This window comes from Crocodylus siamensis, chromosome 9, assembly GCF_052110815.1.
Source record: "Crocodylus siamensis isolate JL-2025a chromosome 9, ASM5211081v1, whole genome shotgun sequence".
Lineage (NCBI taxonomy): Eukaryota > Metazoa > Chordata > Crocodylia > Crocodylidae > Crocodylus > Crocodylus siamensis.
In genome coordinates, this window is record NC_143403.1 from 71,957,659 (window position 1) to 71,975,622 (window position 17,964).

The following is a 17,964-nucleotide window of genomic DNA, read 5'->3' on the forward strand; positions in this document are numbered from 1 at the left end:
TTCATGGGAGTCTACACGCGATGGTTATGTTGCTGTAGCAGCGCAGTCCCTGCTTATAGTGCACCACTATGGCAATGTAGCAGGGAAATCTTCACATGCGCCGCCTGTACAGGTGCAGTAGGGGCAGTTACTGTGCCGTGTTTTAGTACTTCCAAAAGGAAGTACTAAAATACGGTGATGTGTAGACACACCCAGTAAGTCATATCTTTCAAGTGGGATTGCTACTTTGAAGTCAGTGGAGCCACACCAGTAGCTTCATTTTTATATTGGTTAGCACACTGCCACTAGGTTTTGTATGTGTTGGTGGTATGTACCAGAGCACACTACTTGCATGTGGCATTGCAATCAGTCAACAAGAACAAGAGCCAGTGTTATGAGTCAGGGACCATATCATGAGATTATCTGTTTACACCACACTTCCAAATATCGATCACTTTGTTTACCGTTCTTTTAACTTTTCCTGGCTCTCAATTGAGTAAGGGTCTTCTTTTTCAGACACTCCATAGAGAATAATACCAACATAATTCTTCATCCCAAGAGCCCAAGAAACAAGCAGTGTCAGAATTAGGAAACATGCTGAGACTATATTAAGCTTGTTATGCTTACTAGCAGCCAGAAAGGATTATGCCTTTGTCTAGAAGACTAGAGAGAACCTGGTATCTGACACTCTGAATGACTAAACACTGAACATGTTTAAGAGGACATCCACAGGAATCTGGGGTTACAGCAAGTACTGAAGGTGTGCATTGTCTGGCACCTTGACAAGATAAAATAACCATGCCAACCAAGTATATTTTTATTTATTATAAAGTCATTTATAGCCAAGTAAAAGCTGTATACAGTAACTGATGTTTAAAGTGTCTGAGGTAAATGCTTAATACCATTAGTATAAATAAGGAATAAAACCAAAATGGTGTGCTCTAATGTTTAGAGCACACACTTGGCAATGTAAGTTCTGGCCTTTTGTTTGCCTGCCACTCAGGTGCATGGCTGCACAAGACAACTCTGCCATTTACCCAGTTGTCAAATGGAAGAAACACAAGAGCTGTGTTTAAAAGTGCAGTTATAGTCAGAAAACATATGGTCATAATGACACTCACTTAAAAGGACAGTGTTACTTGTAGCTCCCCATTTTCCTCTACTGCTGTATGAAAGACCTGCAACATACAGACTACTTGTCCAGGCAAACAGTGAAAGTGATTACATGGAACGAGCTGGGAAAAAAAGTGCTAACTTCTCATTCACAATCATTTTACGAGTTGCAATTGTGGACACAACATTTTCAGCGGGAAGTATGTCCATACTTGATAGTGTCACTTTGATTCTGTTTTGTACACTAGTGCAAATAATTCAGGCTGGCTTTACAATGGCTTTGGAAAAAGCTAGTTTCCCCAGGAAAAGGTAGATATTGTTAGCTTTAGTACTGTCAATCTTACTAGAGGATGGGAAGCTAGATCAGTGGCTCTCAACTTTTTTTGATTTCAGGCATCCTTGACAGACTCAAGACACCTCTCATTAGACTCAGGGTTCCCTGCCAGAACCAGGCAGGGAAGATCTGTAGCCTGCACTTCTGTCCCGCCGCTCTGGTTGAGAATCACTGGACTAGAGTTTAGGCCTAGGCTGCTACAATTTGCATAACTGGTTTAGAGTGCTGCTCCAACAACTGAGGTAAATGTTTACTAATTTAATCCCATCAGCACTGTAGGATGGAACAGCTGTGGCACAACTGGAAGGATTCTGGTCATAAACAAAATCATTCATTTTATTTCGGCTACAAAGACTATAAGCCAGCAACATCAGAACCAGAATGAATCCAGTTCAACTTTCAGAGTCCAAGAAAAAATTGTGGGGGATGGCATTTGGGAAGCGTTCTTTTTTTCTTGCTAATTAACAAAAGTATACTGGATCCAAGACTGTTTAAGACAACCATGGTACTCCTCTTTTGACATCACTTCTGAATATAAACTGCACTTTTGGTGTAGCCTGTCTAGCAAGTGTGGTTCCAAGAAACTAGTCCCATTCACTTCAGTGACAGGAATTCTTTGCAAAATTAGGACCTTATTTATAAAGCGCATTGAGATATCTGGGAATAAAGGGGCTGGGTGTAATGGACTAAATTTAAACCAGGCATAAAAAAGGCACAACTTCCATCAGGCTGAATTTGATATAATAAATCTCAAAATTCCAGGATTACCCTCTCTAGCATAAGCTGAGTGGGGTCCCTGTTCTTTTCCAGTGGATTTGAAGAGTCACAAATCAGTATTTCCTGGATTTAAAAAATAAATAAATAAAAAAATTCCTTTTCACATTAAAACCAAATCACTTTCATCTTTCAGCAATGTCAGGAAAACCCTGCAAAAAACATTTACTCGTAAACAGACCTGGAATCAAACCCACTCTGAAAGAATCAGGGACAAAACTTGCAGTCCTCAGGCAAAATAACCCTTCTCATTTAAGTCAGTGAAAAGAAGTTTTCACCTGAGGAACTATACAATATATTCGAGGAAGAAACTTTGAAATTTGAGATAACAGCTTGAAGTTAAAAACAGTAGCCTCATTCTATTAAAGATGCACGTGTCTAAAAAAAAGTAAGCAGCAGTATTACAAATCACCCATTTTCATAAATAAATCTATATAGAAAGTAGTAGTCTTCCAGCACCTCTTGGAAGCATGATCATAGAAGACAAAAATTATTAAAATCCTAAATACACCAACATTTGAGCAAGCAGTTTTTTCCAACAAAACCAAGGCATAGTTAATTACTTGGGAATCTAACACAGACTTTTTAAGTGCCTTTTACTGTCTGTAGCAGAGAATTTATTCAAAATATATTTTTATACAAAAAAGTAGAAAATAATTGCTACTTTGGCTTGGAAGAACAGCAATTGTTCTGACATAATTAGGTGTCTACCAGTTTTTGCCATGGATAGGATCCCTCCCCAATAAACACCCCCCCAATCACACTACTAGCAACAAGTTCTCAAGCAAAAAAAAGTCCAGTGATAATTTCCATTTAGCTTTCTTCTTTTCTTTTTTTAAAAGGTTCCTAAATAGAAACAAGCACTTTTATCTTTTCAGATAACATGTGCTGGCTCAAAGATATTACAGCAGTTATTGCTTTTCTGTACATTTTCTTCCAAAGAAGAATACAGGTAGGGCCTCAGTCCTACTGATGTGGCTCATATCACATCATAAAAAGACTGGTCCTGAAGGGTTAGATAACTCATAGCTGCCACAGCAAATGGTGCTAGGAGTAATTACCTGGCAGCAAAATACGACTTGGGGAGGCCTAGGGAAAAGGGAGGTAGGGAAAGCTTTCACTTCCAGCATCTTTTAGCAAGATCAGACTTTTAGCAAGCTCAGCACTAGCACTGAAGCAGAGTGCTAACTACTGCATGTCCCAAGTAATTTGTATCTTCCCATGCAACATGTACTGGACAAGCAATACGTTCTAGCAAACACCAACATCAAATGAAGGGAGAAATCAGGCTTCCCAACCCACCCCATTGAACACCAAGACTTAGAATTTAAATTTTCCTGACACATTTACACAGCCACTGTTTCCTTCTGATGTTGAATAATCCAGCAGGAGGAGGGATGAGAAAAGCATGCTCAATATGGCCATGCCTCAACACCCAGCCCTCTACATGTCATAGCATTTCTGGATAACTGGATAGTGCAATGTTTGGTGCTTTCTACTGTGAAAAACTGAAACAGTGCTTCTAAATCTCTCTTTGAAAACAAATAGACAGTACAGGCAATTCATGCATGGGGGAGTTAACATAGCAGAAGCTGAGAAGCAGATTTAAAAAAAAGAAGAAGAGAAAAAGAAAATAGTACAGGTTTTATGCAAAATGACTGCCAGGAGGTGGCATGGTGTCGCCTCTGTGATCCAGCTGATCCTGAAGCCGTGCAAACTCTGCAAGTTCATTCAGTTCTTGGAACTGCCTGTCTGTTTTGTGGCTCACCAGCGACCTATAGAAGTGGACCGCAAATACGATGAAAACTAATCCGAAAGGAACCATGATGGATGTTGAGGCAATGGCTGCTGCCTTTCCAGGGGTCATGGTGTAAGTGGCATTAGGGACTGGAACAACAGGGTTCTGGAGCGGAAGAAATTTCACCCAACACAGCAGCACCACCTCTGCCAGAAAAAGCAGAGTGCCAATGACTGTGGAGAACGCCCAGGCGAGCTCAATGTGCCGGTGCATGCGCTCATGAGGGGACTCCTTTACAGAGTTGAGGTTATGCACATTGCTCACAGCCTCTATGTTTGGAAGGATGCAGGTACTTATCATGAGGGCAAAAAGATGAACTGCAACAAGCACAGTAGTACACGCACTGAAAGCAATCAAAAGACCTGCAGGGTAGGCAGTATTGGACTCTATCTGCACCTCTACCATAGCCACCTGGAAAGGAAGAAGAAATAAAAATGAGTAAAGGAATATCCGAAAGTGTACAGTATTTGACTATGCACAAGGAGGCTTAAACATTTCCATTTTAGGATAATACAGCATTTAACAATACAGTTTCATTCTCACCATTCAAGCTGGGACAATGAAAAACACACTTGTCAACATCATTCACCGGTTCTCATACACAATGCTGCAAAGTCTGGGCTCCAAACACCGCAGCAAAGTCTAAACTGAAAACCAAGAAAGCTTTCCATTTGAAAAGATTCTGTTCATGTTGGCTGCAGTTGAAACATTTAATCATCTGGGGTCTGCGTTGTGAAACGGGACACTCCGTTTAGACAAGTTCTCAGATCTACCTTTTACTGAGCTGTAAAGAGTATAAAAAATAAATGGAACGACTGGCAGTAACCTTGGTGCTTCCAACTCCAAAAGCACTTCAGCAAAAAAGCCAAAAGGGGTGGACACAAATTCCCAAACAACAGAAGCCCTTCACCAAAAAGATTACCTTGCTTCCACTCATATCAGGACTCTCAATTTAAAATTCCTCCGCTTAATCGCAAATGCAGGAGCAAAGGAGGCTCCAAGAAGTACTTGGCACAACAAAACAGAGGTTAGTCAAATGAAGCACGTTATGAAACGCAGGTTCTTGGATGAGCACGATGAAGAGAGCAAGCTACAGAAGCAAAGACAAAATGGGGCCACAAGTAGCAACAAGACACTTAACATTCACTGCTTTGTCTTAGCTGCATCAAGCTTAGTCTACTTAGATGTCCAGTTTCATGGCATGTCTACACTGAGATATCTGATGACACTACAAATCCCAACAGCTAAAGCACAGGATGCATTAGCCAACCTGTGCTTTTAGACAAACTTGTTTCAACATGCATTCAAGGTCTGCTGCCAAAAATGTTTTTTCAATGAGAGTTTCAAGCACGGTCAGTAAATAATTCCACATGTTACAATACACTTGTGAAAAGAACAGGCGGTCCCTTATCGCTTACAGTTTGGTATCCAGTGATATTTGTTTTTAAAAAACCTAAAACACACAACCTACGGTTTTTCAACTGTGAAAAATAAAATTTGGGGGGAAAAACAAGCCCAAGGAAAGGAATACCCACACCTGTCTCTGCAGTCACTCCCTTGGACACCGCATGAAGCACTTTCACCAGGAATAGCTCTTTCAAACACTGTCCTATAGACAAAAAGCATCAACTGGACCACACTGAACTGGAGTTAGATGAAACTGAGTGCAAAGGTAGCTTCTCAATCACAATGCTACCTTCTCTCTGCAGCATTGCTCGTTACTGTCCCAAGGACTTCAGCAGGATGCTGTGGCTTACCCAGCACTGTCAGCAGCCAAGCAGCTACATTCTACCTGTAGAGCCCAAATTCATTCAAAGGATCTTGTTTCTATGCATATCAATCCAATTCCTTTCCTCCATTACCTTACTAGTGCTTGTCTTGAGCTTGACAGCTAAGGTGGCAAATCTATTTAAACCTCAAAAACATCTCTTTACTTAGAAATTGCTCAGATCCTCTATGCTAATACTTTAAACACATTGGAAGCCAGACTCTAAGCCTACTAAAAAGCAAGCTTCATAAGATGGAAAAGACTGGATGCTTTTTAGGAAATCGCGTATTAAGGATCCATTATTTAAATTCCTTTACGCTTGAAGAGGAAGTCTCACATCAGTGAGTTGATATCTCCATGGGATGCTAGTTAAAACCGTCTCATCTTGAAAGTCAGGCACCAATATTTTATAATTCTAGCCTACCTCTGTTCAAGAGGAGGCTCGTTTCTCCTTCCAAACCCATTTGTCTAAGCATGAACACGAGGAGGAAGAGGAAGGAAATTCTCCTTCCTCTTTTTTGTGTACAATTAGTCAATCCTGAATTGTGAACGTACTGGATCTAACAGCTCCAACACTGTTTCCAAATTGATTTAATACATATTCCCCAGTGCACACAACCTGTTAAGGAACCAGTTTGGGTGAAACAGCATTTAGACTCAGTCTTTTAGCTCTGTATCTGATCCTGCAGAGATGGACTATTAGGACACAATAAACTATAGAGAAGTAGAGAAGTGGGTGACAGGAAAAATAACTTTTCTCCATGGCAGATGTGTTATAACTTTGCCTTCTCCCCATGTTTATGGCATTGGATTCTTTCAAGGATCTCGTTAAAGAAACGCACTATGCCTTGTAACCCAATGTAAATAAATTATACCTTAAGCGCAGGGACGAGCAAAACGTGGCCTGCGGGCCAGATGTGGCCTGACAGACCATCCTATCCGGCCCACGGGGACCCTAAAAAATTCAGAAAATTAATATGCATGTGCCCTCGGCTGCCTGTCATGTGGCCCTTGATGGCTTGCCAAAACTCAATAAGCAGCCCTTTGCCCTAAATGATTGCCTACCCCTGCCTTAGCTTCATCCACAAAGGCAAGACCTGCAGTTTATAGAACAGAGAGGTAGTCAGCCCAATTAGTCTGAAACTAGGCAGAAGGCAGGGCAGAGTGGTACCTGCAGTTTAGAGACAGGATACTACTAATGTGGTTGCTTAGTAGAGTAAGTTTTAATTGTGCAGGAAGCCTCTAATTGTATCAGAACATAGGAGATTTCTGTCATGCACCTGTAACGCCATTGAAAGAGGCATGACCAAATAAATCACATAGCAGGAAGGGTGTTATTTTCCTCTCACTCACAATAAATGCCCTACTTAATGAATTACCTTGGATGGTTCCATGTTTTGGTGTTTTTTAGGCACAGGTGTTTCAACTAGGTGTCAAACCACTTTTACAGCTGGTCCAAGTACCACTCTTTTGGTTAGCTTGGACCAACACAACTATCGCCCAGAAAAACCAGCAGAATAGAAACTAGCTCTTTCGGGTGCCAAGCCAGGAAAAGATTAGTCGAGAAGCAGCAGACCAATGGTGGGAGATGATTTCTGCTGGTCTGGAAAGGGAGCATGAGTTGGCACCATTTGGGAAGTGACAGAGGTTGGAAGGGACCTGGGAGCTCAGCCAGCACTTGGGCCACTGGCAGCAGTGCCCTGTGTGGTGGTATTGGTATCAATCCTAAATGCTACAAGCACACTTTTTCCCTGTTAAAGGTTCCTTTAGACACCTTCCCCCTCAAGTCCCATTCTGCAACCATCATGACTGCAACAAAAATATCTTTCCTTGTGACATGTCAGTTTACTGATATACCTGCAAGATCCAATGCATCCCTTGACACGCCCCAAGACTGAAATACAGCTGCTTGACAAAATTAAGGCCTACACTGTCAAAATTTGAGACTGGCCTTTCAAAGCAGCCTACAGGAGGCAGGCAGCCAAATCTTATTAAAATTTGACTGGATTTGGGCACATAACTACTGTTGACTCCCCTGAAAAATCCCCATTTGAATTCTTGATTTGACATGAAGGGAAGACCCTGTCCCATTGTTGCAAACACGGACAGCTTGCCCTGTGGAAGCAGTTGTAAGCCAACTCCAGTTACACTTTAACAGTTCAGAAGTGAGTCCAAATCATTTCCTTGTGTATAATGCTGCATTGTCCCTTACTGCACAGTTTGGCACAGAGTGGCCTAACGAACATTTTCTGCTAACAACATACAGTGTTTTTAAGTGCTCTTGGATAGAAACAACATTATGTGTTTCTGACAATAGCAATCAGCGCTCCAATGCTTGGCAAGGAGTCAGTAACAATTTACTAATAGTAATAACAGTTTCCCCCAGCAACAGAAAAATAAAAAACAGCTTAGAAAGAAGCTGCAGCTGGACATGAGACTGTAAAAGAAGTCTGCGTATCTACTGCAGTTTGGTAGAAACGACTTCCTTGGCCTGCCCCTTGGTTCAGCACCACAAAGGCAACAGTCAGTGAATTAATATTCTGCTTCCCATTTCAGCACCATTTGCAGGTGTTGGAAGGCACAGATCTGTAGGTTAACATCTGGACTCATTCCAGGACAGTACAGGGTTTGAAGTTTCACTACTGATGTGGGGAACATTTTCTTCTGAGAAAAAGACTGGAATAAAGAGCGAGTCAGCCCAGGGAGAATGAGAACTAAATGAAGCCAAAAGCTGGCAGAGTGCAAAACAAAGAATGAGAAAACAATAGGCTAAAGAAAAACAGGAGCTTTGTACACTCTCCAAACCAAGTAAGAGGCACCCACAAGCAACAAGGGGGATTGCTATTATACATGCACCTCTTTAGGACTTAAAAAGTGAATTTGAAGGGGAAAGATAAAGGTAACCGTGAACATCCACTTGTGTTACAGGAAAACAAGAGAGAGATTAAAGATAACAAACTGCCATCAGCCCTTCCTTCCTGCAGGGCTGAGTTTTAGAGCAGGGGTCTATACTTCAAGACAGAGGAAACGTAATCTATTTTTGCTCCCATCTGCATGAACAAGGACAGGGACCATTGTTTCAGGAAGGTTTTGGCCAAGTCACACATTTACATCTGGTTCAGAAGTCAGCTAGTCACTTTCTACGGAAAGAGGAAAAGAAACAGAATTTGCTAAGCCACGCATATTTGTATTATTTGAGAACTATTTATAAAGGACTTCCTGCCCCATCCCAAGGCAGCAGCTCCTCTGGGGTAATGGGCCCGACCCATATGGGTCACAACCAATACAGACCCACTCGTGTCTTCTTTCCTTTGTGTTAACATCAAACACCAGCACTAATGCACAGCTAGGTAAAACTCAATGGATTTAACATGCCAAACACACCCTGCAGGAGATGGGGAAAAAAAGAGTGTTTGCAGCAACTCAGCCACACTCAAAGCCACGTTATCTTTCAGTTGGCTATAAAAAGATTTATATAAATCTGCTGTTTTCGTTTCCCCACCCACCCTTCAGGTTTCACAATGCTTTTTATCAAATACACACAGGCAGCCCCCCAAAACGATTTGGGGACCGCACTGTTCTCCAATCAGGGTAAGGTGAAGATCCAGTCCCAGAAGTTTATGGTCAACTTTGCGATGGACTGCTGCAGTAGTGATGTGACAGTACAGCTACAGAACCCGATTCATGTGCCCTGCAGAACTGCACTGGCATAGACCAGATCTCACATCACAGCTGCTCTCCATGGCCTTCAGATCTGTGAATCAGCCAAACGTGAGAAAGAGGAGGAGGGAAGATGTCGTCATCTAAACCAAGAACCACTGATCTAGGCCCCTTGGGACTCTAATCTTGATTGGGTGCAGCTGCAAATTAAATATGGATTATAGAAATACTTTCTTAAATCTTTATTGGTGCAGTTCTGTTTTTAGAAGTCTTGACAGCTGAGGAATGACTTCAGAAGATTGTATTTGACACACTTCAAAAGGGCAAGAGTGGGTTGTTCCTCTTAAACTGCTTGGATGCAAAAGCTTGTATACTAATAGCTAGATGACAACACAGTCGAAGTTTGAATCACCAGTTATATTTAAGAAGCTCATCAATATCATTCAGTAGATAATACCTCCCAGATGCTAGAGAACTGCATACATAAATCAGTAGTCTTGTTACTGTATTGCAGTATAAGTACCTTTATCAAAAAAAATCTTTTTACATTCATGAAGTTATTTCAAGGACTACTAAAACTTAAGAATTTCCCTATAGTATCTGCAACCCAAATACCATAGCATTGCACTAGTTCATAAGAACTTGCCAATTGAACACTGTTTAAAGGGCAGTACTGACTAGCCCGTCTTCAATGCTCAAGCAAAGCAAAATGTAAGAGTACAAATAAGCAACAAGTGGAGGAAGAGTCAGAGAAACGATAATTTAAGTATATAAATTCCCAGGATTTAAAACTAGTGCTATAACCCACCAGCACTGGATTATAAATGCACACGTTTTTTGTCTAGACTATATTCTTTTAGTAAACAGCTTTAATTGTAGAAGAACAGAATACTCTGCTTATAGTTACTGCACATAGCAAGTAATGCTCCAGCATCCACAATGAGAAGTTGACCACGACCATCTCTGTAACACTGGAAACAAACCACAGCCACATGATGGACAAAGGCAAACGTTATTTCCAAGCTCTTAAGAGGGAACTAGAAACAAAGGAGAGGCAGTAAGCCATCTTTTAAAGCACAGGTGGCCAACCTGTGGCATGAGCAGCCCCCGTGTGGGGCACATGGCAGGTAAGGAAGGGGGCAGGAAGCACAGCAGCAGATGGGGTAGGAAGCAGAAAGCAGGGCAGCCTTACTCAGATTGAGTTAAAACTAAACTCTAATTAAAGTTCCCTTCCATGGCTGAACCGTAATGTTGGCAGCCCCTAAAAATCAGCCCTCACACTCACCCGCTGGCTTTAGGCACATATCTTCCCTCTGAAAAAGACCAAGACCTTTAAGATGCCAACAGCACAGACAGAATTTAGCCCCTAAGTTTTCACAGAAAACTTTCCAAAAACAAGATGTGGATGCTTAACTGTACAAGAAACATTTTCATGACACCAAACATTTGTAGGCTTCTTGAATTTTTCATTTTTAAATGAAAGGATTTTTTTAAATTAAACTTTTAAATGGTCTTCTCCACTAATAGCAGGATTTGGGGGTCTCACTTAAACAAGGAAGGAACAGAGTCAAGAACTGATTCCCAAAGGCAGCTTATTAACCCCAAAATGTTGACGCTGAGAGGCAATTTCCTGAACGTTCAAACATGATGAATATTCACACAATCATTTCTCACTACGAGAGAGATTCTGCTCATACACCAAACAGTGGGTTTATCCTAAGTTACCAGGGTAATTAGTACTACTTGGCAACTACAGGACATTACACAGTGCAAACACAGAAGTCACACCCTCAGCACAACATAGCAAAGGATTTATTTTGTTTGTCTGAAATGGTCCATACTGCATAGAGTTACAACAAATCCAGGACCTAAGTAGGATCATGCTGTTGGGCTCCTTGTGCAAACAAGCAGTGTCTCCATGGTCTTACAAATTTCCTACCAATTCCAGAGTTGCGAGCCATTTAATCTGTCATACTACCCCCCAGCCCTTTTTAAAAATTTTTTTTTAAGATATGGAAAACAGGTGGTAATGAACAAAAAACCCTGCACCTCCTATCACAGCTAGGACAAAACACCGAGACAAGAAGCTGCAGTGAAAAACTACTCTGCTGCACCAGAATGTGCAGATGGAAAGAATAACTGCAGTGCTACTAACATTAATTGTTGGCCTGATGCATGTTACCCAGTGAGAAAAAACTCATCTGTGCCACTGCTCTAACACAGTTGCTTGTCAGTCAAATGAATGACAATCTACCAATGGCTCTGAAGAGTTGTATTCTGTTTTTAGCCATTGAAGAACGACAGTGACATTTATTTGACCGTCAGGACACTGTTCTGCACTAGTAACTGTGTTTCGAAACAGCATCCTCATTTTAAGTGCCATTGTTCTAACTACAATATAAACCTAAGAAGCTAGAAACATTTTGCTTCTCTCATTCAGTGTAAAAACCAGACCTGTAAGACGCAGATTTAGATGTGATGCATTTTTTGCTGAATGACAGACTATAGAAGTAGTGAATCATAGTATTGTAGACCAGGCTTGTCTAACATATGACCCGCGGTGGCCCTCCAAGCTGTTTTCTGAGGCCCAAGGTACTGCAATGGGAACAGAAAGTAAATACTGTACTGGGGGGGGCGGGAAATGTGATATTGCTTCCTGTGAGGTCTTTGAATATAGCTTGGCTCACTGGGTGATAAAAAGTTCATGATCCGGCACCACATTCAAAAAGGTTGGACACCCCTGTTGTAGACCATTACGTTAGCTCTCACTTCAAATAACTCTGGCTCCAGGCTGCTATAACAGGGAGCACGCCCACATGAACAAAGAACAAAGGAGAAAAAAAAAAAAAGGCATTCTAAAATATATGCAGAAGAAAATAGTAATATTAAATAAACCTTTTCAGGAATGAAGAGAACATTAAAGGGTTCTCTAGATGCTAAGAAACATAAACATCTATGTTTTAATCGATATTTCATATGCCAAGATCTTCCTTTCAAAAATAAGATTTGGAGATATTGCAATCTTTGGGGAAAAACATTAGGCAATTAAAAGGGACACAGTCACATGAATCAGTCTTTAAGTTAAAACATTGTGAATTTGTCCTTTAGCCCCATGTTTTTTCCCCCCTTTTCTTTGGGATTTCATTACCATCTGACCCCAGCACTCTTTCCTGCCCAAGGCAGGGGGTCACACTCGATGATCTACCGAGGTCCCTTCTGACCCTAAAAATCCATGAAATGCAAGGTTCCCTCTCCCCTCCCCTCCCCCTTTAATACCCCTTCCTCCCGGCTGCTGCTGGAAAAAGAGTGTCACACATGAGAAAAAAACACCTCACGTATTCTCAGTGGTGCCATCAAACACTTCAAAACGGAAGACGAGGAAAAAACAACTGTCTTACCCCCTTTCATTTACGGCAGCCGCTCGCATTACGCAGGGCAAGCGCTAGGAAAAATGCTTCATACACAAGTTGGATTCCCTCCCCCCCATCAGCGGCATGCCTTCATTGCGAAGGCAGAGCCGTTGTTTTGTTTCTAATGAGAGGGCTCCAAGGTTGTCAGAGTTACCAACTGGGTTTCAAAAGGCACTTTATTTCGCTCCCCCTATCCTACGTGAAGCACTGCAACTCACTCGAACCTATCCTGAGGAAACTGCCTCTAATTTAAAAAAAAACAAAAGAAGAGGAGTTAAATAAAGCAGAACACAGCACCGCCGGCTACACGAGCAGGACTCCTCATCGCCAGAGTAGAGCAACGGGACAAGTGGCAGAGAAGCGAGCAAGCAAGATGACAAGGGAGCAGGGTGCCACAGCACCCTGGGGACCTCGAGACCCTTTCCGGGCACCCCCACGGAGCATCGCCCCCCCCCCCGCCGTATTCGTGGGCAGGACTTAAGAGATGTCGAACAGGAGCGCGGCGTCGCGGGCCACGAAACAATTTTGGGGGGCAAAAATCTGGTTTGGTTTCATAAAAGACCTCATGTCTACCACGCGTCCCATCGCAGCCCGACCTGCTGGCTGCAACGGGAGCAGTGCTGAGGGCGGCAGAAAGACACGTGAAACCGCCCCGCGCGGTGCTAGGCGCTGCACTGGCCCGGGAGAGCGGGGGGGCGCTCACCATGGCGAAGCCCGAGAGCAGCGCGGAGGTGCGGCTGGACGCCTTGAGCTTGGCCCGGCTGAGGTAGAGCTTCCGCCAGGACAGCGCCTGCATCGAGTGCTCGCTCAGGCTCATGGGCCCTCCAGCAGCGCCGGCTGCACCGGCCGGACTCGGGTCAGCGGCGGCAGCAGCTACCGCGTCATGGCGGCGCCCGGCCCGGCTCTTCGGGCAGCCGGGAGGCCCCGCCCCGCCCCGCCCCGCGCACGCGCACCCGCACGCGCAGCCCTTGCCCCGCCCCCTGGCTGTGCTGAGGCAGCTCAGCGGTGTTCGCGCCCTCCGCGGCCTGAGGGCCCGTCTCGTCAGGCGCGGGTCCTCGGCGCTCCACGTCCCCAGCGCCGCGCCCTCTGCTGCGGGGGGCTGCGTTGGCGAGGTGGAGGGGTGCGCGTGCACCTCCTCACACGGGCGCTGCGCCCCCTGAGGGAAGCGCCACCGACGCTCGCCGCCCCTGGCGCTCCCGACGGCGCCGGCGGTCACTGCACTGGTCACTGCTGGACGCTGCCCACGCTGCTGGCAGTGTCTGCAGGTGGTCGCTGCCACCACACCGCCGCCACCGCCTGCGGGAGCTCCCTACTCCCCGCCACCACATCCCCACCACCACCACTGCCTGCAGGCCACCTCCTTCCCCACCACCGCAACACCACCCATACGCCCTCGCCACTGCCCCCGCCACGGTGGCCACCTGTGAGAGCTCCCGCTCGCCACCAACAGCCCCCACCGCTGCTGCCTGTGGGCGATGGCCTCGCTGTACCGCGCCGCTTCCAGGGCACACGTCGCTCATGGGGCCCTGGATGGGCTGGACACCACTTTTGGGTCTGGTCCAGTCAGGCTGAGAAGCAGCATAGCACACTGACTATGCTTGTCATGTCATTGTTGCTCAACCTTGCCGTCTTTTTGCACGTGGGTGTATCATTCTCAGCAATGGCCAGTTTTATTCAGCTCTATTCAGATGCTTTAGAATTGGGTAAATGGATGGTTCCTTTCGCTCTTCGATACCACAAAATGGAGTCCAAGACGGAGCCGTCACAGAAGGTTTCTGTAGTGTGGTTAAGCAAAACAGCAAAGGTTTGAGTTGTGTATGATCTTGAGTTAAGAATGACCTTGACCTCAATAGACCTGGAGTTGAGAATATGATCTTACTAAATCCGTGATTCTCAACTAGGGTGCCAGGACACCGAGGGGGGCTGCAAAATCTTATGAAGGGTGCCGCAAGGTGGGAGGAGATACACAGGCAGTGCAAGCTCAGGCTCTTGCCTGCTTGGCCAGTGCCCCACTGTCAGTGCTAGGCCCCTCTACAAGGAGTCAAGCGCTGTAATCATCGTTAGTTCTTTAAATGGGCGCCACTCGATTCACACAAGTTGTGGAGGGGAGCCTTGAGTCTAGTGAGGGGTGCCTTCAGTCTGTTGGCGGTGCCTCGCATCTAAAAAGCCTGAGACCTGCTGTACTAAATGGTGAGTCTCATACAACGGAAACCTCTCATATTGACTTTATTTTTCAGTAGAATCTGGATTTATCTTGTGAATCATTTTTGCACACCCAGAAGTATGTGGCTTTCCAAAGCACCCTCAAAAGTATCTCAAGGCACCCTGGGGTGCCAGAGCACTGTGGTTCAGAATCATTACGATGGTAAAAAAACAGCCATGCTGATTGGCAGGAGTTAGACCTGCCAAGTCCCATTTCTATTTCTGTGACTCACTCTTCGACACTCTCAAATATCTTAGGTCTTATGCTACATTATGTGAACATTAATTTCTCAAAGTAATTTACAGTTTCAGTTAATGTGCAATTAAAGTGTGCTTCCCATGCGGCTAGTGCATTTCACACTTTGTAATGCATTCAAACAGATTGAGGCTCTTTGTTTAATAATAAACAGCTTACATTAATTTTTCAGTGACAGCTCTGATTTGGAGATCTTTAATGGCCATGGCAAGGCTCCAAAACATCACTCTTATTTGGCTGTTTCATTTTATAGTGATTTTGATATAGCAGGTACATCTTCAAAAATACCAGATTTGACTGAGGTGCACTGTATTGTTCTACAATCTTACTGAGCATTTACATTGTGGATGTGCCTAGAAGCAGCCAGGTCGAGGTGCCAAATGTCATATAAACATATAGTAAATGACAACCACTGTCCCAGAGAGCTGACATTATATAAAACAGCAAAAAAATTCACAATTCTCCTTGGATGTAGCATTTAATTTCCTGAGATAGCAACAAGTCTACTTCCGTCTTATGAGTCTGTTAACTTCTGTACTAATCCAGAATGCATTGGATTTTCAGAGTTCAGTGTGTATAGTCAGTAGATGCATATCTTTTCTGATGAGAGAGAATGGCTTGCAGGCTGGATCCAGTGCAAAACTGAAGGAAGTTTGATATTTTTGTGGAGGCGCCTTTCAAAATGATGCAGGTATTGTACTCCTCAGTTGTTTTTACTGATATTCAAAGTAGTGTATTGGACACACTGAAGTGGGTAATAGTACTACTAATGTCTTCTAGAGCATTTTGAACATAAAGACCCCTCCATATTTACCCTCTCTGGTAAATCATACTTATTTTAGTTTGTCACAAAGGAAAAAAGTGAGATGCAGAGAAGCAAACTGACAAGGCAGAGAAAGAGGTTGCATAGCACTTCTCAAGCATAGCCAGGAAGAAGATACAGGAAAATTGGGGTCTAGTACAAAGCTATGAAGGTACTTCTTGTGTCATGAAGACCTTGTGGATTTGGATAGGCTCTGAGGGGTGGGGACAACTTCTTATTTAAGATACTAGAAATAAATGGGTTTTGCATGACTGTTAGTTGCATTAGATAGAAATGTTACTGCTAGATTAATTTTATTTGTCCTTTTACACTTTTTTTTATTCCCATCCTGATTTGGTAGCATTTTGCAGCACAAAAATCAGTCCCTATGCTTCCAAGTTACATTATCTGGGACCAGTTTAGCGGGACTGTCCCAGCCCTTCATTGTTCTCTGGAAGATAAGCTGCACCTTTGTATGACGAGAGAGTTTTATGTTCCTGTCTGCTGTACACAAACAGCTCTAACAGCACCTGTAAGACTGGGATTTTTCTGTAATTGGGCTCCTTTTTCCCCCAAAAATGTCGCTTTCTTCTCTTGCTGTGGTACATACTGAATATTTGGTATATACTGAATATGGATTTACTGCTGCTTTCCAAATAAGACATGGCTGCATCTCAGTATTGCTGTGTGTACTTAACTTTACAACCCTTTGAATGAAAGGCTCTGTATATATTCAAAGTATTCATAAAACTGTTCTTTGTTCACTTCTAATTCTGTAAGTAGAAATTTAATTAATGACAGATACACAGAAAATAAATAAATGTATTGGGACTATTCTGCACAACTGACTGCCAACCCATGAAAAACACTCAAGACTTTAATAAACTACCACATCTTATTTAGGAACACATAAAAATGCTCTATTTTCTACAATCAGATTTTCTGTATTTGAAAACAATGTTGTATTGTAATTTATGAGTCCAATGAAAAATCTGAAATGTAGTAATGATATCTGGAAAGTGAAAATTAATAGCATGGAGGAAAATTGGGTATGATTACAAGCTATGAATGCATCATTAGTTAAGTCTATCCATTGCCCTAATTAGCGCTCCAATACTCTGGCTCTGTGAGCTATAGAAAAACCCAAGATAGGATTGTTCAGATAAACAAAACATCATCTGTTCTTGGTAGAGGTTATGTCAAAAGTGGGCTGCTTAACAAGTTGGATACCCTTGCTGTAGTTTTTTGGATCCTGCTGCTTGTAGGATTGTGTGTGTTTGCTATACAATTTAATGAATGCTTTCCAGGGCCTAAGCAAGATTAAAAGTTGATTAAAAACCGGAGACTTTCCAATAAGCAATCCAGGATGCTTACTTCCTTTGTGATCTCAGGCATACATCAGAGTGCTTTGAACTCTTTGTCGCTCTACTCTGCCCATCTTTTACTTTTTTTGTGTAGCAGGGAAGGTATTGAAAGGGACAAGAAGCCTGTGTTCTGGTGCACTGTACAAGCCCTCTATTTAATTCCCTAGCCAATTAATGCATGTTTGTACATATCACATCCCATCTATGTTTCCAAATCAAAATAGACCTAATAGGCCCTATGCTAGGCCTACAAGGCCCAGCATTAGAGTTTTAAAATAAACTTAGTTTTGCCTCCTGTCAAAAAGCAAAAAAAGGATAAACGTCTTAAAGAGGCATTTGGGAGCTGACCCTAAAGAGTGGAATGCCCCCGTGAGCTGGCCCTGACTCCTGCTAAGAATTAATAGAGATTCACCTTGCTTATTAGTTGGAGTTGTACCTATGGCCTACATTTGACTGAGTTCCAGGATTCCCTCCAGAGGGTGTTGAAGGATGTGTACACACTAC

General features: G+C 43.3%; 1 protein-coding gene across 1 annotated transcript; it reads right to left on the reverse strand.

Annotated features, from left to right (window-relative positions):
• Positions 1 to 784: 784 nt before the first annotated feature.
• On the reverse strand, positions 785 to 13,775 carry LOC149857894 (calcium release-activated calcium channel protein 1). Its single transcript, XM_090063189.1, has 2 exons — positions 13,540 to 13,775; positions 785 to 4,409 (listed from the first exon to the last, which is right to left on the reverse strand). The coding sequence occupies exons 1-2, from the start codon at positions 13,651 to 13,653 to the stop codon at positions 3,846 to 3,848; spliced, it is 678 nt and encodes a 225-aa protein (XP_089919315.1). The 5' UTR covers positions 13,654 to 13,775; the 3' UTR covers positions 785 to 3,845.
• Between the last annotated feature and the right edge of the window lie 4,189 nt (positions 13,776 to 17,964).